Raw genomic sequence first — 21,491 nt, 5'->3', positions numbered from 1 at the left:
TGAGATCTGGTCATTTAAAAGTATGTGGCACATCCCCAACCCTCTTCCTTCTGCTCTGGCCATGTGAAATGCTAGCTCTCCTTTTGCCTTCCTCCATGACAGAAACTTTCCTGAGGCCTCTCCAGAAGCTGAGCAGATGCCAGCATCAGCTTCCTGTGCAGCTTTCAGAACCATGATCCAATTAAACTACTTTTCTTTACAAATTACCCAGTCCCCAGTATTTCTTTATAGCAACATGAGAGCAGATTAATGCAGTCAGTAACCAGCAGCACAGAAGTGGCTTAAAACTCCTGTCAAGTGCCTCTGTTTGGGATAATGTGTTGAGCTTTTCTGTGGAATGAACTGTCACAGCATCTCTCAGGGTTATCGTTGCTCAATATTCCAGATCCTCCATAAATGCCTCCAAATTACCTTTCCACTTTTCCTCTACCACCACCTGTTCCCCTGGTTGTCTTGTCACTTTATTAGCACAAAATGAACATTTTCATCTCTGAGCCTTTGCTTATTTCTCTCATTCCAGATTCAAATTGAAATGTCCTTCTTGGCATGGATCACCCACACCCATATGACTGACAGATGTCTTCTTTTCCTAACAAAAATGAATCCATGCTTACTCTCTGCTGTCTGTACCTGTTCTTCCTCTGTCATCCATTTCTTCATTCAGCGTGTTTATCGCTTTTCCATGTGCCACTTTAGAAACTGGGCTTATTGGGTAGGATACAACCACTGCACTGGAAGTGTTCATGCTTACCACCTCTTTGTCACTTGTCTTTATATTTCATTGTCACCAATGTGTTTGTTTTTCCTATATCTTGAAAAATTTCCTATCACTTCTAACATGCTATATCAGAGAAGCAAGACATTTTCAGGCTGAAAGGAATTTTGAAGATGATCCCCAATATTCTTATGTAACAGACAGGAGAATGGAGACATGGGAAGATTGGATACTTGTTATATTACAGGTTAAGTTACTGGTGGAACCAAGACTAAAACCAATGTTTTAGCTTTCTTTGCTATTGCCACTAAATGATACTGCCAATGGGTAGTTGAGTCATAGGGCATCATAGGTGTAAATAAATACAAAACACCTGTTATCTCTGTTTTAAATTTCGTTGTAAGTTATTTCTGCTGGAAATGGATCAGTATACATATAAACATGATAAATTATATCACCTTCAAAGGAGAGCAAACTCTCACATGTCCAGGTAAAATTGTTTACATTAATTAGACTAAAATTCTAGGAGAATACTAAATTAAAAAAGGAAATTGATATTTTAGGCAAGTTTCTTTCAATAAATGTAACATCATTTAAACTAACTCAAATACTTTAATTGTTCAAAACGGTAGCATGCCAAAGGACAACTTAAACACTTGAATTTCTAAAGACTAGAGATAAAGCATAAAAATTTAGTCATTGATATCCTGTGGTGCCAGAGATATCATTAAGGTATTTATGGAAAATAACATGTAAACAGCTACATGAAATTATTAGCACTGCATCATCGCAATATTCAATACTTGGTATATGCTGAATCGCATGTCATCTGAGACAGAAACCTATTAGAAATAAAGAGCAAATCTATTATTTCCTCATAGAATTCATTGTGATTCACACTGAAAAGACAAGGCATATTTAGTCATAGTTGTATTAAATTACGTATTTAATAAGTTCAGGGTATGAATTTTTCCTGTGCGACAGGGTGTCTTTTATTCTAATAAATCAATGACAAGAAGTGGCTAAATAATGACTAAAAAGGAGTTGAAGGTTTGGGGACAGATATTTGATAGGAACTTTTGTCACAGCAGAATCATAGTTTTAAATTCTTTTGTATTGTCTGCATAGTCTATACCGTATTGGCCCCATCTACATTTGCATCAGTTCTAATAAGATTTTTGTCTGTGGCTCTGTTATTTTGTTATCTGGTTGTTGTTATTATTATTATTATTATTATTATTATTATTATTATTGAGACAAAGACTTGCTCTGTCACCCAGGCTGGAGTGCAGTGGCATGGTCTCGGCTCACTGCAACCTCTGCCTCCCAGGTTTGTGATTCTCTTACCTAAGCCTTCCGAGTAGGTGGGTTTACAGGTATGCACCACCACGCCTGGCTAATTTTTGTATTTTTAGTAGAAATGGGGTTTCACCATGTTCGCCAGGCTGGTCTCGAATTCCTGACCTGAGGTGATCCGCTTGCCTCAGCCTCCACAAGCATTAGAATTACAGGCGTGAGCCACCATGCCTGGTCCTCTGCTAATTTGATTCTATCAAATTTTTTTTTTTTAAATAGTAAAAACATACAAATATAAAATGAGCATATGCTTAACATTTATTTGGCTCAATGAGGGAAATCATCAAGATGGAAAGATGGTTAAAGGAAGAAACAGAAGTCAAATAATTCATTAGGAAAGGTATTCCGAGTTAAATTAACCAGGAAGTGCTTTTTTTTCTTTTTTAATACTTGTCAGGTTGGGACCCTGGCAACTCACTGCCTAAATCCAGCCCACCTGTTTTTGTAAATACTTTTATTGGAACACAAACATGCTCATTCATTTACCATGACCACCCATATAAGCCAAAAATTGTGCCCAAATTTAAGATTAACTAGTGTCTTCATTAGAAAATAAATATAAACTATAAAAATTAATTTAAATGATGTTTTTCATAATGACCAAGCAAGGAAAATTTTATTAACTAAAATTAGCAAACCAATATATGCCTAAAGATTCATCTTGATTCTTACATACTAATGATGCTTCTGAGGTAGCATTTTTATGAGGAAATTTATTTTTCCTTAAAAGACTAGAACATTCAGTATATTAGAGTTCAGTTTCTTTATTTTCTGAGAATTCTGGGACTATTAAATTTGTACAAGTGTTTAATAGCCTCTTAAATTAGAAAAAGCTCTTTTTACTGAAGATACATTGTAATTTAATTTATTGGTATATCCTAGAAGAAAATACTTCATATTCTTATTATGATAAATAGTTATATGCACATATAAATAGTAAATATGCTAAATAGTGGTAAAAGGTTTTTCTCAGTTAAATACACAACCACCTACAGGACTTGAAATTCAGTTCCACAACCTCAAGCAAAAGACACACAGTGTCAATGGTTATTCTCCTTTTCAGTGGAAAATGAATGTTTTCTTTATGGATTTAAGCAGACAAATAGACACACAAAAATATACAACAACTAACCATATTCTTTCTTCTACCACTCAACAAAAAATATATTCTCATCATCCTAATATAGGTTACCAAGTGATCTCGTCATAAAACCAGATTGCTAATTATTGCCATCTCAAAGGGAGAAGAATTTATAGATTATGTGACCTCTACTCACCTAGTTATTCAGTACCTACTAGTCTCTGGAACTGGCTGTTGTATACACATCTTTTATACATGAGGGTTCTCTTGATTACATAATTAAGCCCAACCTTGTGGTCCAGTATCAGTTGTGAAAATGGACATAATCCTAGACAATAAGTTAAACAAATGTGAAACTTCCTGGCCAAGATCAGGAGCAACAATGAAACAAACCAGTAAAAAAGAAAAGAAAAGAAAAACAGAATCAGAAGACACATCTGACAGTCCAAAAGGGAAAGTTCTATTGCTATTTGTGATTCACTCCAGGAGTTTCTTAGGCAAGTTTGCGTAATAGCTCTAGCATGCGAGCACACTATGCATCCTTAGGGTGACCTTCAAATCTGTCAAAATACAATTTTTTTAAAAAGTTGAAAAACATGACTCTCACACAAATATAGAGGGAACATTTGTCAAAGATTGATTTAGCTAATTTAATGAGAGAACCAGCAAGATGGTACAGCTGGTTCAAGAGTACTAGAGGAATAGGTTGTATATTTTCTCAGGAAAATCATATGAATTCGTTTTCTAGTATGCATATTAAATTATCAAACATCCAGTAGGAAAATAAAACTATAACCTTTGAGATTATCTTTTTTTTTCTGGATAGAAGTAATTTGCATTTCTTCAAGACACGAATCTACAAGTCAATTTACAGCTTCATAATGCTGGGCCAATTCAGTAGTAAATAGTAGATCACACAAAACTATAACCACATAGATAATTAAATAATGCTTTGATGCGCCTCTTGGGCTATGCTCCATTTTATCATAGAAGAGACATTCAAACTTTGCTTTATTTTCAAATGTTGGATAATTTTCTAAAACAATTTTATGTTATCCTTTTAGAAGTCTATAGATATTCTCAAGGAATTTTGAAAATTTTGAAAATTTTTGGTAAAAGTGGATTATACTAACTTACTTTTCTATTTTTTCTAGTAGGTCTAGAAAAAAAATAAGGTGTTGAGATTTCTAGTGTTCTTCAGTTGAGGTGACAGTGTTGTCTCTATGCTCTACCAGGGTCTAGGAGAATGTCATGTACATACAGTCTCTCCATAAGTGTTAATAGCCTCTTTTTGCCCCTCAATTAGTTCTTTTGCCACTATTCAACTATATCACTCTACTCTTCTGAACAACTAAAGTCTTTTAAAAATGAGACTAAACCATCTTGGCTAACACAGTGAAATCCCGTCTCTACTAAAAACACAAAAAAATATTAGCCGGGCCTGGTGGCGGGCGCCTGTAATCCCAGCTACCCAGGAGGCTGAAGCAGGACAATGTTGTGAACTTGGGAGGTGGAGCTTGCAGTGAGCTGAGGTCGAGCCACTGCACTCCAGCCTGGGCGACAGAAGTGAGACTCCATTTCAAAAAATAAATAAATAAATAAATAAATAAATAAATGAAATGAGACTGAAAAAGAGAATTGGCTAGGGTAATCTGATGTATTATGAGTAAGCTTTGGAAGATATCATCTGTTTCTCATAGCATGGAATATAAAAACCCTTTCCAGGCAGCACAGTTTGAAGGAGAGACTACAGACTATGTAGTTAAGTAAACTTCAGTCTGATTCTGGCTCTGCCACTTAAAATCTGCAAGAACAGGATGCCTTACTTCTCTGAGTCGCATTTTCCTTCACCTGCATAATGGAATTAATCTATCTGTGACTTTATATTTAAGGTGGGTTTCTAATAGACAGACAAGATATAATTGCGTCTTATTTGTTTATCCACTTTGACACTCTGTCTTTTAATTGATGTAGTTAGACTATTCACATTTAAAGTGATTGATATAGTTGGACTAATAGCGATCATATTTGTAAATATTTTCTATTTCTTTCCTGTGTTTACTCATTCATTCTTACTTTTTTCTTTCTCTCTTTTCTTTCCTTTTTTGTTTTCCACTTCTCTGATTTTAATTAGGCAATTTATGATTCTACTTTTTCTTCTCTTGGCATATTAATTATACTTCTTTTTTAAACACGATTTTTAGTGGTTGCCCTAGAGTTTTTAGAATATGTTTACAACCAATCCAAGTGCACTTTAAAGTAATATTATGCCACATCATGATAGTACAAGTACTATATAAAACAGTATTCCCAATTCTTCTCTCTGTCTCTTATAAAATGGCTATCATTCATTTTATTCACAAATAAGCTATAATCACTGAATACATTGTCATTGTTATTTTGAACAAACTGTTCTCTGTTAGATCAATAAATAATAAGAAACATCTTCATTTTCTCTTCAGTTTTTTCTTTCCTAATGCTCTTTTTTTTATATAGATCTGGAGTTTCTGCCTATATATTTTCCTTCTCTCTAAAGAACTTTTAAAACATTTCTTGCAAGGCAAGTCTACTGGTGACAAATTTCCTCCATTTTTGTTGGTCTCAGAAAGTTTTTAGTATTTACTACTTCACTTAAAAAAAATTGTGGCAAAATATATATAACACGAAATATACTATTTTAACCACTTTTAAGTGTATAGTTCAAGGGCATATAAGTTCATTCACATTGTTGTACAACTATCACCACCGTTCATCTCCAGAAGTTTTTTATTTTCCCAAACTTCTCCTTCATACCTGAAGGATAATTTGTTGGACACAGAATTTTAGGTTAGTAGGCTTTTTTTTTTTTTTTTAAGACTTTAAATATTTTACTTCACAATCTTCTTGCTTATATGGTTTCTGAGTAGAAGTTTGATGTAAATCTTATACTTGTGCCGCTGTTGGTAAGGTGTTCTTTTTCCTCTAGCTTTTAAAGAAGATTTTCTATAATTTGAATATAATATGCCTAGATACAGGTTTTTTGGTATTTATCCTCCTAGATGTTCTCTGAGTTTTGCAGATCTGTGGCTTTGTGTCTGTCATTCATTTTGGGGACATTCTTAGTCATTGTTGCTTTAAATGTTGCTTCTGTTCCTTTTTCTCTCCTCCATCCAGTATTCCCATTATACATGTGTTATTCTGTGTCAGCCCATTTGCATTGCTGTAAAGGACTCAGGCTCGCTAAAAGAGCGAGCTGGGTAATGTATAAAGAAAACAGATTCATTTTGGCCCATGGTCCTGCAGGCTGTACAGGAAGCGTGGTGCCACCATCCGCTTCTGGTTAGGTCCTCAGGAAGCTTACAATCATGGCAGAAGGAAATGAAGCTAGCAGGTCACATGCTGAGAGAGGGAAAGTGACAAGATGCAACATTCTTTTAAACAACCAGATCTCACATTAATGTAGAATAATAACTCATTCATTGTCGTGAGTAGGGCACTAAGCCATTCCTGATGGATCTGCCCCTGTGACCCAAACACCTCCCACCAGGCCCTACCTCTAGCATTGGGGATCATATTTCAACATGAAATTTGGAGGTGGCAGAACATCTAAACTGTATCATGTAACTTTTCTAATAGCTCACAAATCTTAGATATTCTGTTCTTTTTATTTCTTTTTTCTTTTTTCACTTCAGTTTGGGGAGTTTCTATGGACACATCTTCAAGCTCACTGATTCCTTCCTCAGCTATGTCCAATCCACTTATGTGTCCATCAAAGGCATTATTTATGTTACAGTGTTTTTGATTCCTTGCATTTTCTTTTCTTTCTTTGCATTTTCATCTCTCTGCTTTTATTACTCACTTGTTCTTGCATGTGCCCACTTTTTCCATTAGAACCATTAGCATATTAATCATAGTTGTTTTAAATTCCTTGTCTGATAGTTCCCAAATCTGTGCCTCACCTGAGTCTGGTTCTGATGCTTTGTCTCTTCAGACTTTGTTTTTGCCTTTTAGAGTGGCTCGTAATTCTTTGTTGAAGGCTGGATATGATATAAAAGGAACTGTGATAGATCAGCCTTTAGTGCAAGGTTTTATATTTATGTGACTAGGAGTTAGATTCTTCTTACTATTTGCTGTAGCTACAGTGTTAGAGACTAAAATTTCCTGTAGTATCCTTGCTTCCATCTACTCTATTGTCTTTGGGTTTCCTTTGACACTCTTTAAATACGGTCAGAGGCCTGCAGTTCTTTTTGCTGTAATCCCCTGTTGTTATACAGTAGCCTTATTGATGTGGCAAGGTATGGGAGAAGACGAAGTGTTCTACTGTCCATAATTAGGTCTCAGTCCTTTAGCGAGACTGAGTTGGATATTTTGTTGATTCAGCTTTGGTAAAACTCCAGTCTGTTAGGTTCTAGTAAAATAGGTTCCCTTAGGGACAAGCTTTTTTAAGGAGATCAGAGAGGTCTGGATATATTTCAGCACTTTCCTCTCCCTGCCAGAAACACAGGGGATATTGAGAACCTGGTAGTGTTCCTGGAGGTAAAACTCATGAAAGTGTGGGGTGCCCCTGAGACTGGGACCCCTTGGGTTTTTTAACTCACAAGCTAGTCCACACTAACCTTCCAGCAATTCATCAATTACACTTAGTGTTCCTACAGAAAGCTAAGGCTTTCTGCCTTCTGCTTCCAGTTTTCTGTTCCTGTTAAGCTATGATTCTCTGTATCCATCTATCTGTCTTCTGGGGCTGCAATTTACCCAATGACTTCAATTTTCTGATGAACCTAAGAATAGTTGTTGATTTCCAGGTTGTTCAGCTTTTTTTCTTGTTATGAAGATGGGAGTGATGACTTTTGAGCCCGTTACATATCAGACTGGAACCATAATGAGAATAATAATCAGCTTCTTCACCAATTTGTTGTAAGAATGGCACTACATTTATTAGATAAATTAATATTTAAGGCATCTAGCTAAGTACACGGTTCATAGGAAGCATTTGATAAATGGCAGATACTATTATCAATATTCCCAAAGCCATGTTAAAAAGCTGAAAATAAATAAATCACTAGACTGGAAAGTTAATGTATTATCAGTGAATGTTGGAATATGTCAGGTGTCTCTTATTGGATGCTCTTCAGATCACCACTTACAGCTAGTGAAACTCTCCCATCTGGACAGTCCCACCCAAAAGTTTCCAAATGAAAATATTTAGTCAGTGTTTAGACACCACATGAAAAACAAAACAAAACTGATCTTAAGCATCATAAAGTATTCCAAATATTACCAAGTTATCAATGGCAGGTGAAAATAAATATTTGCAGTAAAATATCTGAGCCTTCATTATATTTCCTATGCAAAGGGCCATTGTACAGGTCTTTCCAAAAAAAAATGTTAATCTATGAAAAAGAATTAACTCCTAGAAGGAAACTCAATAAACATAAGTAACTTTTATTATCATCCTAATCACCTCCTCTTTTTCTCCTACTGGGGCCAAGTCAAAGCACATTTTCAAATAAATGAGGAATTCTGAAAAGCAAGACTGCAACTTAATAAAGTTGTCAATATTGAAAATTCAGTAATTTCAGTTTAGTTAATCTCACTGTATTTTAAACTCTTTAAATTATATCTGAATGTTACTAAGTTTAGTCTATTATCTTATCAATGTATGCCCTACTTTCATGACCCTCAGATTATAGGGGATATAATTTATAAATGAAATATATTGAAAGCATCATTTTTGTCATTAATTATCAAACATAAATCATCTGTCATTTCTCCTTCAGGGTAAGAAATCAATTTCTCTTAGGGGAAAGAAAAGCTGTCCTCCGGTAGATGCGAATGGCTCTTCCAATAATGACCTTCAGTTTCCTTGAACATTTCTTGTTTTTGTTAACAAATATTTAACTGCTTACTCTATTTGTTCCTTTTTTTTCAAACTACAAAGCAATATATTGATAAAGTAGCCTTCCATAGACGGTGATTCAGCATCTATCAACAAAATTATCCACAAATGGAAAGATCTCTAGGACCTTGCTAAAAAGTGTGATCTGTATACCAACAGCATTGGTGTATTAGTTATTCATGCTGCATAACAAATATCCCAAAACTTAACAACTTAAAACAACAAACATGTATTATCTCACAGTTCTATATTCAGGAGTCTGGGCACATATTAAGTGAAGGCCCCTGGATCGGTGTCTCTCACAAATCTGCCATCAAGGTGCCTTGATGAGGCTGCAGTCATCTCAAGGCTCGATCCAGGGAGGATCCACTTCCCAGCTCAATCACATGACCAGTAGCAGTCGACAGGTCTATGTCCTTGCTAGCTGTTATCCAGAGATCTCAGTTCCTTACCTTATGCATCTCACAAGGGGCCGTTCACAGCATGGTAGATTGCTTCATTCAGAGCAAGCATTTGAGAGAGTGTGCACAAGGCAGAAGCCACAATCTTTTTGTAACCTTTTCTCAGAAATGACATCCCATCACTTTTGCCATAGTCTATTATTTAGAAATAAGTCAAGAGGCCCATCCAACACCAGGACAGGAAACTACATGAGGATGTAGATACCAGAAGAGGTGGTTATTGGGAGATATCTTTGAGACTGCCTACCACAATTGGTAACAACTAGGAACTTGTTAGAAGTACAGAATCATAAAACTAGTGAGCAAAATTTAAATTTTAACAAGATTTGATCCATAGGTCCATTCAAGGTTGCAGATGTCTGCTCTAGGAGCAGGGCCCATCTATTTTATTCTGTTGCAGAGATTGCTTCCTCACTTAATTTTACTCACTGTCTGTTGCTTTATAAAGAAATACAGAGATCACTTTTGTTTGCAACTCAGTTCTCTCCTACAAAGAACTTTACAAAGTAAGTTCACTAAAGCACTTCTGGGCTGCACATAGCAGATAGGAAATAGAATTGGGAGAATGAAGAAGAAATATGAGGCGTAAGATACATGGCAAACAGATTAAATTATAGTATCAAGAAATTACTAAAAGAGAAGATAAAGCATTTGGATAGAAAAGATGTCAGGAATCATGTAAAAATAGGGATTATAGTCCTATCTCCTCAACAATCTTTAAATGCATTGCTGAACAACTGTGCATTATAGAGCCTACTGTTTATAACAGTGGCCTCTTATTTTAGAAATAAAACCATCAAAAATTATAATACAAAAACATAAATGTTCAACTGAGTTCAGATACCTGGCTTATTCCCTTTTTCAGTATATTTCATGTCTCAACAATGTCGAGTCATTTATATTCAGTATTTGAAATCTTTCCATAAAAGGCACTAAAAACTCTGGTATAAATATTTTACATCTACCTCAAATTTTATTAAATGTAAAAGATAAGATTACATTCAGATTTTAATTATGTCTAGAAAAATAAAAGCCCCAAGGGGTAAAATGCAAGTCTCTAATCTGCTTATCACAAAATGCAATCAATTAAGTAAAGCCTTCATTCTGCACCTTCTCAATGGTATACTGAAGCCAATACCTCTGATATGTGTGAGCTCTTTGTTAAATTTTCAGGAGTTTTGTGAACTAGTTGCTAATTACAGACATTATTAAAATTTAAAGTATTTATATAAACTTACAAGTATTTATATAAACCTGCAACTTAAAACAAATGTAATAAAGACTCAAAATTCATCACCTCCTACTTATTTTACTTTCATTATTTTTTGAGGTCATTTAAAACATCTATTGTATTTATAGGGTGAAAATACCATATATGCTGCAGTACTGAGTATCTCTTATCAATCCCATGTTTATGTTTAAGGACATCCTATTGATAGCTTAAAATTGGCTATATAGGAGTATTTATGCTACATAAATTTAAAAACACGATAAAGCAGAACTTGATTTTTATTTTATTGATTGTCTAGACTTAAGAAAGCGATAGAGAAAATGTTAATACTGCAGATTCAACTTGAAAAATGTGGCATGTCCCTAGTTATTACATGTCCAATAGTGTCAAAAAAGGGAAATATTCTCCATGTATTTGAAAACTGTTATTCAATTCAGTGAAGAAGTTGCTCACATCATTGATGACCCAGTAAAATTCCAACATAACCAGTGCTGAGGCTGAAACAGGTTTCAGTTTAATTAATGTATTTTTCACTAAGTGACAAAGAATTTAACAGTGGATCACATATCAGGTGTAACGATAACAATTATTGAGGAATTAATTACCAATTAACTGTATTTGTGAAATTTTGTTTGAACTGCATCCATAGTTTGCTATACATACAAGAGTCCAGCAAGAATTAAAAAAAGCATTCTCTGAAATCAGTTGGTCATATGGAATTGACAATAGAAAGTTCTGTATATTTTATTATTATCTGTAAAATGTGTTATACATCTTCTATATCAGCACATTTGTATTGTATGTATATACACATGCGTGTGTGTGTGTGCACGTTTATTTTTCCCAGGAAGCTGCTTGTTAAACATTTACTGGCACACTACCCTGTGTCCTTCCCTTACAATGTAATTGTGGCCACTACAGATCACAGAGGAGCACGTTAACATGCCCTGGTCTTCCATGTGAAAAGAAGAATATTTTAAGTTCTAAAATTGAAAAGACATGCATGCACAATACTTACTATAAATCAGTGGAAACACTTCTCTGGTCTGTGTTCAATGTGAATAAGCTTCTCTGCTGTGAATATGGGGAGTCCATGTTTTTGTTAGATCATTCTAAATGAATCTTGGCTCAGGTGATTTATAGCCTATTGCATCAGCCTAAATTACACTTTGCACATTCATGTTGAAAATATTCAGGGGAACAGTTTTCACTGTATTAGAATATGGAAAAGGAATTGACATCGCAAGCATCTAAGTATCAATTGGACCTAGAATCTGATGAAATCATACTGAAAAGCTGCATGTCTTGCTTTGGCAATCAGATGACTCACCAGAAGAAACTGTACAGATCTCACGAGCAGGCCTGGTGGCCGGAATTTATGCTTATGATTCACGGGAGTCACATATGCCCCTTTCAAATACGCCACATACAGCTTTCTACTTTATCAAAACAACATCAATCAGTCCGCTGTGCTGATGACAGTATTTTTATGTATGTAATTTAATCTTTGGGGAAATTACTCTTCTATAAGGTTCTGGGAAAAGAGTGAACTGTTTTAGTTATTGTTCAGTTCCACATATAAACAACAAAAATGGAGGAAGACAAAGCTGACTGATATAAAAATGGAATTCTCTGTTGCCCAATTAGAAACAAATTTTGTTGTAAATTTTGAACTGACTGAGAAAGTGAAGGAAAGCTTTGGCGGAAGGAACAGCACTGATTTTTGTGTAATTGTAGGCTTTTCACCTGAACCATTCCAAACCAAAAACAGTGAGTGGAAATGTTGTACAGTGTCTTCTCAGACTGCAAAAAGATGATAATATTTTATGGATCTTCTGAGAAACCAGAGGAGTGCTTTATAAGTATAGATATTGAAAAAACTGCTGGAAATTTTAAAGATGGGTAGGCAGAAAATCTTCTGTGATCATCAAATTGAGGATGTGCTGAGTTTGGAGAGAGGATAAATTTGGACACAAGAAGGTTATGCAAAAGGAACAAGCAAACAAACTGGAATAAATTTCTGGAAAAACAACATTCCAAGTGCTTTTACAACAGCTCTTCAGTTCATATAGACTTTTAAAAATATATTCTAAAATAAATGTGGGTAGAAAAGAGGCCTTGACAGAACTAAACTCTCTTCCACCAACTACAAGTCAGAGAGAATGATGATTAGTTTTTCCTAATGAGAAACTAGGATTAGAACATCACATTAAAAAGCAAGTCTAATCTTTCTTCCTTCAATGTATGTGACTATGGACTGGCAAAGAAGTTCTTCTTCCTTCTAATTCATATTACAGCTTGCAGAATGGTTGGGATTTACATCTTGAATATTGTGGATTTTGCAGTAGAAATGCCTAACTAGCAGGTGACCTGCTTTTATCTGATTAGTTGACATTCATAAATAAAAGGGTAACAATAATGGAGGAGTGCTTTATGAGAAACATAAGTATATGATGGTATCCAAGTCTCCAGTATGGCGAGAAAGGCAAAAAATGTCCCTATTTGGAAGATACATTCAGCAGCTCATGTGCACACTTCAGTTAATGTATAGACATATTAAAGATGATATGCATGTTTGTCTTGGAGTGGAATACAAAAAATAACTTTTATTCAAACCCAAATAGTGAGAGCAAAAAGTATTATTATGACAAAATTTTGGATAAAGTACCTAAAATTAACTAAAATTAACATCAAGCCCAAACTTCTGGCCTTAGCCATGAGTTTTTACCAGCTACATCTTGTGCTGGAGTTACTGAGCAGCAGAATTGACTGTTCTGTCTCCTCTATAGCCTGCATAATTTTCTCCATAGTAGAGACAATTTTGTAATGAAATGATCACAGGAATGCAAAATATCAGAGAATATGTCAAAATGGAAGGAAATCCTGAGATTATCTGATCTGTAGAATCTTCTTACTAAATTAAACATTAAATGCCTGAAATGTTATAAGACGTTATTAAACATCTGAAAGGAAATCTCAGTATGAAAACCAGGTATGTTAGGTGGATGCCTCAGTTGAATTCAGTCTTCTTATTGGGTAAGATTAGTCTTTGTTCACAGAACTACTTTACCACCTTCACTGAGTCCCATGGTTCACTGCAGCTCAGAATGAAATCTCCTAATTTTTCTTCATGTATAAGGAAACTGAGGTTCTGTATGCCAAGCCGCCTTCTCCAGAGGTCAAATAAGAAGAGAGTGGCAGTGGCAGATTGGAGTCAGTACCATGGTTCTCATACAACATCACAAAGAAGTCAACTTGATTAGCAACCAAAAATCCGACTGCATTCTTAGATTCCATTGCGCCAATGTATAACATTTGTATTCTTTCAGTATTAAAATGGCAGCCTAGAAGAAAAAAAGGTGTCTGGGAAAGTTTACTGTTAAGAATATTTTCTCCTTCAAGATTCCTCATTTCAAGTTCTACCATAGACTCAGTTCATCACCTGTAAAAAAAAAATGACATGAAATCTCCGCATTCTCCCTAAAATACAGAGACCTGTGACATCACAATCCTGAAGCCTGAGAGACTAAGTAGGAAGGTGAACCATATGACATAAACTGTATGGACAAGTGTGGAGGAGGGGAAATGAAGAGGAAAAGAAGAAAGGACATCCACATATCTTTGGACCTTTGGATCAATCAGTCCAAACCTTATTTTTTTGTTGTTGTGTTGTTTTTTGGTACATGTCCTGGTTGTTTGTTCCCTTTGTTCAATTCATTTCGCCAAGTGTTTACAGAACACCCACACTGTGCTAGTACCGGTTATCACCCCTGAACAAATAGAATAATGTTTGGAGTGTGACTCACACCTTGAAGTCCACTTCCTTTTAGAGATACTATCTCATACTCTGTAAATTTAAGCTAGGAATAACCTCACACCAGTTACTCAGTGTTTGAATCTGGAGAAGGAATAGAAGGGATTATCTGCTGGGAATGCCTCAATATTGAAATGTTCTTTCCTGAGGCTACTTTGTTTCCCCTCTCAAGTCACATATTACTGACCCACAGCAAAACCTCAGATTCCAACAGATAATCCAATCTGAAGCAATGTTTGTTATTCAGGTGTTGGACAGGTACTAATTTAGCACCTACTTTGTGTAAGATACTCTTCTAGGTCTTGGCATAGAGTGGTGACCAGGACAGATCAAGACCCAAGCACTCTGTGGTGCTTCCATGCTCATGGGGGAAACAGAAAATAATAGGTAAATCCATGATAAAGATTATGATTTCAACTAGTCATAAATATTATGAAGGAAACAGACATGAAAATGTAATATTAATCTAGGCATGGGTATTGCATATTATGATTGATCAGGAATCAGGTTCTCCTAGGAGGTGACATTTAAACTCAGACCCTTAGGAGATCTCAACTCTCAGTATCCTCAAAGTCAAGTTGCGGGACCTTGTAAGACTCCAACAGAAGGAAACACACAGTTTCATGCTGCCAGCGCAAGGCTACTCTGTTTTTAATTGATGGCTAGACTTCATAAAGACTGAAATGAATAACAGTGAGGAAAGGCGGAGCAGTTACCAGAGACAGAAGAGTCATTGTGATTTAGTTCTTTGGTGCATTGCTCATACTTTCAAGGGTCATTGGTAGCATAACCGCACCTTGGTGCTTAGAGAAAGCAGAGTGCAGCAGCTGGGCCGGCCCAGGGCTCTCTGTGCCTGGAGCTCCTGGTGATGGACCTGCCAGCGTGTGAACCTGCATGCCCAGCGCTCCCACGGTGGGAAGCTGTTTACTCTCTCCTGGGAGGACACAGGGTTAGACACAGTTAAATCTATAATCATTATCAACCAGATCAACACGTTCTAACCGACTTGCTTTCGTCGTTTTTTTTCCCAACAGTGGTTCAATGGCCTGTGAATGTTTTCCTTTCAGTTAAAAAAAAAAAAAAAAAAAAAAAAAGATTTTCCTACTTAAATAAGGCATTTCATGGTCAAAGGAAGCTTTTGTTACTTCATAGTCCACTCCTCTTTTCTTCTTATTGCTTAATAAAACTGAAAAACTTGTACTTGATGTAGCCACTGTGTAAGTCAGAAAAAAATTGCTGACAAAAAAAATGTATTCTAAGTATGTTTTAACCCCTGGTGGCATAGTTGTTATGAACATGTATTACTACTGTCTTAAGAGCTAAACTTTCACAGTTCCTAAAATTATGGCTATTTCCAAAAATCAACTAATTATGACTATTCCCAAAAATCAACCAATGCTTAGGACAGACCTTAAGATATAGAAGAAATGTGAGACATGGCTTCTTTCTTTTAGGAGCTCACAGCCTAGTTGAAAATGCTGAAAGACAATCAATGGCAGTATATGACAGTACAAAGTTAAGCTATGTTGGGAGATAAGCTAATAGGACTGTAGTGGTGAAGCAGGCCAGCAGAGGAGGCTGGAGCCCTCAAGTAGTGCTTGATGAGAGAAGTATGACTTGGAGAATGGAGAGTATTTGGAGAGGAAGAGAGTAAAGTTTTTCAAGAATGGGGAATGACAGAGGAGCATGCCCAGAGCTGGGAATGGGCTGGAACATTTTCATGGGAGAGGGTGGAGATGTGAATAAATGCAACTGTGATTCATTTGGGGAGTTGTTGGGAAATGGTCAGATTGATATTGTGCCAAGGGGCCAGCATGTTTTATCTGCTACAGATGACTGCTGAATAATTTTGCAAAAGTTTGACTCATATTGATTTTTCTGGGCTGCTCAGTGGACCTAGGCAAATTGTTGTTGATTTATAAATATTTGTTGTATTACTTGTAACTTGACCATCGTCTTCCTGGCTCATAGGGTGTGCGGATGAATTTAAACATAAAGACTGTCAGAAAGCCTCCTTCCTCAACATAAAGTCATTGCAAGGTTATTGAGACACCCCAACAAATAGAGGGGCATCTCAAGGCTAAGTTCACATCCTTCTGTTCATGAACGTCTCAGTGAAAAGTAATTTTCTTTGTTACTCCCTGTGCAATTTATTTTTAGTGCTTTGTTCAGAGAAGATGAAGAAGTCACTCAAGTCACTTCAATATTCCAGTAAAATTAAGGGATTTTAAATTGTACTTTATGCTTTTTGTATTCATAGATATATTTTTACTCTTTTGAAACCTGCACAATCTTGCATCTCTTGGAGTTATTAATGCAACTTCCACCTCTCCTAATGTTTGTTCATCATGTTCCCTCAATCCTTCAGTTATGGATTAACTCCTCACACGGAAATATTTTTACAATACAAATGAATACTTTTGAGGACAATTCGCTCTTTTCTTCCTTACAGTTTGAGTCATCCAAGAATGAATGTTAATTCAGATAATTCCAGAAACTGATATAAATCTGAATTAGCTCTGGATCCTACGAAAGAATTAGTATGACTGAGACTTTTGGGTCAATAACCCAACTGGAGGGACAGAAATCAATTTTTAAACCATAGAGAAGGCCAGGTATGGTGGCTCACACTTGTAGTCCCAGCACTTTGGAAGGCTGAGGCGGGCAGATCACGAGGTCAGGAGTTTGAGACCAGCCAGGCCAGCATGGTGAAACCCTGTCTCCACTAAAAATACTAAAAATTAGCTGGGCATGGTGGTGTGTGCCTGTATTCCCAGCTACTTGCGAGGCTGAGGCAGAAGAATCATTTGAACCCAGGAGGCGGAGGTTGCAGTGAGCCAAGATTGCGCCACTGCACTCCAGCTTGGGCAATAGAGCCAGACTCTGTCTCAAAAAAACAAACCAACCAACCATAGAGAATGTGACTAGGACCTCTAGTGGCCAAACATGGCCCTGCCAGGCTCTGGACTCAAGAGCCCTATCTCTTCTGTTTCAACAGAACAATCATGGGAGTTCTTACAGCACCACCTCCCCAAACACCACCTCTTGATATTACCAAATGTTTACAGTAAACTGTGGGACCTGCGAAGAGACTCTGCTTTGTGGCTTTGGAGATAGATATCCCGGAAGTAACTTAGATCTATCAGAAGAACCACACACCTAGAAGGCACATAAGGGAGATCTCAGACCTTCCCAACATCTGATATCCCACTTTTGATTGCGGTGCCCTTGATATATCTGAAACAAATAGTCAGATCTACAGAAATATTTGTTCGCTTCATCTCATAAATTGGATCAGCCTAGTGTATCACCATCCTTTGGATTCAGGGAATATTAGAACAATTTGTTTCTTAAAAGCAAAAGCATTATTCAGCACTGTCTATGTTAATATAGTCATTAAGAATACAGGCCTTTTTCTTGTACTCTTAACTCTTTTCTATAGATTTATCTTCTTCATCTGTAAAATGAAGACAAAAATAATAATACCTGTCATATAGTGTTATTATATTTTGCTAATTAATGCTGTACTTTTATGATGACACTTGGCACATTATCACTCTATAATCAGAGGCTTTTAGAGTCTTCCATGAGCTGAGGATGACTCCTTAATTTCTTCACCTTCATTTTCTCCCCACCCCTCAGGACTCACATATATACTACAATGTAAACATTAATGAACTTAATCTGGCCAAAGAGAAAATAAATTTTGTAGTAGAGAACTTGCCATTCAATATGATATGTTCAGGTCACTTGGTTAGGGTCAGGGATGCAGCAGGGGTTTTGTTGTACCTTTTGGAGCCTGATGAATCTGGCAGGAAGTGAGTTTTTTTTATTACAACTCCTACCATCAGTCAGCAATTTTCAAAAGTTCCTGAGATCCAGTCCACTTACATTTTTTTCTGTGAATTTAAAATTCTGAAATGCAGCAGAAAGTCCCCAAATGAATTTGAAGTCTTTCAAGAATGTAAAATAACTGGAATGTCTTTTTTCTCTCCTTCTCCATAGATTAACCTCAGAGCCACAGACGTCAGGCTCATGCGCCAGTTGCTTGTAATCAATGAGAGCATCGAGTCCATCAAGTGGATGATTGAAGAGAAAGCCACCATTACCAGCAGAGGCAGCAGCCTCAGTGGTAGCCTGTGCAGTTTGTTGGAGAGTCAGAGCACCTCCTTACGTGGCAGCTACAACAGCCTACACGATGGCAGTGATGGGCTGGATGGCATTTCCGTGGGAAGTTATCTGGACACATTGGCAGATGATGTCCCAGGCCATCAGACCCCTTCAGACTTGGACCAATTCAGTGACAGCTCCCTAATAGAGGACCCACAGGCACTACACAAGCGTCCTAAATTGGATTCAGACTACTACTGCTTTGGCTAGTGACACAGTTTTTTGCATGGGACTGGTGTGCAATTAACTTGTATTTATCCTTCTTCTCCGCTGCTATATTTTTGGTGTGATTTTTATTTTAATAAGATGACCTTTTTAAAAGAAGCTGATTTTGAAACTGCTTAATGGTATTTCTGTTGCTCCTAATACTTCTCATCTGAACTGATTTATTTTCCTCTGTTATATCTCTATTTTTTATTTATTACAATGATTTTCTCCCTTCTTTTACAGTAGCACAAACAAAGTAGGGGGAAAAGTATAAGCAATAATTATGTTTTTGCTTTTGTTTTCAGAGCAACGGGTCAGGGATTACAAGAAAAACTTTGCTAAATTTTACAATAAACTGAAGTCTGATAACAGTTAATTTTGTTGCTTGTGTTCTTAAATGATTTAAGGTTTCATCTTCCAGGAGACATCGAGATATATTACTGTTTGCATATCAGGTTGAACAAAATGCTTGGAACAAAATTAAGCATTATTTCTAGGCCACAACATTCTAGTGTATAATCAACAATACTGTTAGTCACACACGCCCACATGACAATCATTTGGAAGTCCCCAACTATACACAGTCTGTTCAACCAACTCACCCTTGTGTTGGTACTTTCGATTAACATTTTGTCATCAGTGATTCTAACTCAAATCATATGTTTATTTGTGTTATAATACATATTATTCTTCCAAATGTCAAAGAATAATTGAGATTAAGTATGGAGCCCATTCAAGGCAAAAATGTCCTAAATTTAATTGTATTTTGAGATTTTGTTGGCACTTACTTGTATGCATTTTGCAATTCTGATAGGATGTACAAATACTTAGATGCATACAAGCAGATGGATAGAAAGACAGATAAATATCCCAATAGTAGGGAAGCAGAATTGTTATTCATTTAAGAAGTCCAGTATGATATTTGTTCATCCTAGTATAAATAATCTCTTAGTTTTCTGAAATAGAATATTGTAACTCACATAGAGAGTGGACATTTAGTTTTGATATAATGTTATTAATCCTCTGCATTTCTTTTATCTTGATAACTCCTAGTGAAGGAATCTAAGATTTCATGCTGTTCTTTGTAATGATAAATGTTTCTGGACTAAACTCTCTACAATACAAATCAAAAAGTCTTCCTTCTTATAAGTGAGAAATGTCCATACCCGAAAAATATTTCACCCAAATTTCCTTTATTATTATATGCTTACTACACATGTCAAATTTATTGTTTGTTTCCAAGGCATATATTATTCAATTTCAATTAACATATATCAGGGCTTATATTTTGCACTGATCTTTTCCCATAAATTGCTTGATATAATCCTCATCACAACAGTCTCATAATGTGAGGACTGTTACCATCCTATGTTTGAGGAAATCGAGGCAAATAGAAGGCAGGCTACTGAGACAAGTCTCCCGGTAAGTGTCAAAGCTAGGATTTAACTTGCATCTGTCTTATTCCTAACAGTAAAACTCAATAACCTCTTTGGTAATTATTGATGTTAAATAACAAAATCGGAATGAGAAAGCAAATGTAAGTCTATAACAAAAATTAAAAATGTAACCAACCAATTTCAAACAGAAGATAATGAAATATGTAACCATATGTCTATAGCCTTGCAAGGAGAATATCCTCAACTACAGAGAAGTGGCAGGCAGCAAGAGTATGAGCCATCAAGGGTAAATTCTAACTTCTTTAAAACCCACCTTTTGCCTTGAACAAGCCATGCACATGAAAGGCTATTTCTGTTCTCAGATCGTGAATACAATCTGGTAAATTTCTGTTACACTCTTCTCATGCAACCCGCTTCCCCTGCTATATGTCCACCCTATGCCCTCTATAAATTTTCCCTCTGGAGAAAGGAAATGCAAAAAGCACAAGAGCATAATGTGGAAGAAGTGTCTGGAATAGGTTTCATTTATATATTGTATTTTAAGAAACCTATAATGAACATTGGCAGAACACTTGAGAACGTTTTTGGTTTTATAAGTTTCAATATTTTATATGCTTTATATTAATTCCAATATTTTTTGCAAGACAGCAAATATAGATTCCACCATTTAAAAATATGGAATCACATGTAAGCCAACAAGTTTTTTAATAATTGATTTTACTAAAAGGAAGTCAATAAACAATTAAGCAACACTATTAACATATTCATTGGTCTCAAGAGAGTGAGCGCATAGGAGTGCTTCATTTTTAACTGAAGAATCACCATAACTAATCTCTGAACTGGCTTACATGGAACCACATGGAAGCCAACAATTTTTCAATAATTGATTCTACCAAAAGGAAGGCAATAAACAATTAAGCAACACTAACTATTAACATATTCATTGGTCTCAAGAGAGTGAGTACACAGGAGTGCCTCACTTTTAACTGAATAATCCCCGTAACTAATCTCTGACCTGGACCATTTGATATTTGACCTCTGTCAGCACCAGAAGGAAAAGGAGTAAAAAGTTGTAGTATCTTTCAAACTATTCTGCCTACACTGAGTTGTGTTTTCCCAGAGAAGATGGAATTTTCCTCAGTTACATTAATCTCTCAATTTTTATGGACTTGTTAGTCTTTTAA

General features: G+C 36.0%; 1 protein-coding gene across 1 annotated transcript in view; it reads left to right on the top strand.

Moving 5' to 3' along the window:
• The window catches only part of LURAP1L (leucine rich adaptor protein 1-like), a 47,027-nt gene extending 27,741 nt beyond the window's left edge, over positions 1-19,286 (top strand). The window contains exon 2 of the mRNA XM_011967902.1: positions 18,539-19,286. Coding sequence (XP_011823292.1) covers positions 18,539-18,913 — 375 coding nt within the window. The 3' untranslated portion in view covers positions 18,914-19,286. The remainder of the gene's footprint in view (positions 1-18,538) is intronic.
• Positions 19,287-21,491: the final 2,205 nt, after the last annotated feature.

Source organism: Mandrillus leucophaeus, unplaced genomic scaffold (genome assembly GCF_000951045.1).
Source record: "Mandrillus leucophaeus isolate KB7577 unplaced genomic scaffold, Mleu.le_1.0 Scaffold818, whole genome shotgun sequence".
NCBI classification, from domain to species: domain Eukaryota; kingdom Metazoa; phylum Chordata; class Mammalia; order Primates; family Cercopithecidae; genus Mandrillus; species Mandrillus leucophaeus.
The sequence above is the reverse complement of the archived record's forward strand: the minus strand, read 5'-3'. Positions and strand labels throughout refer to the sequence as shown.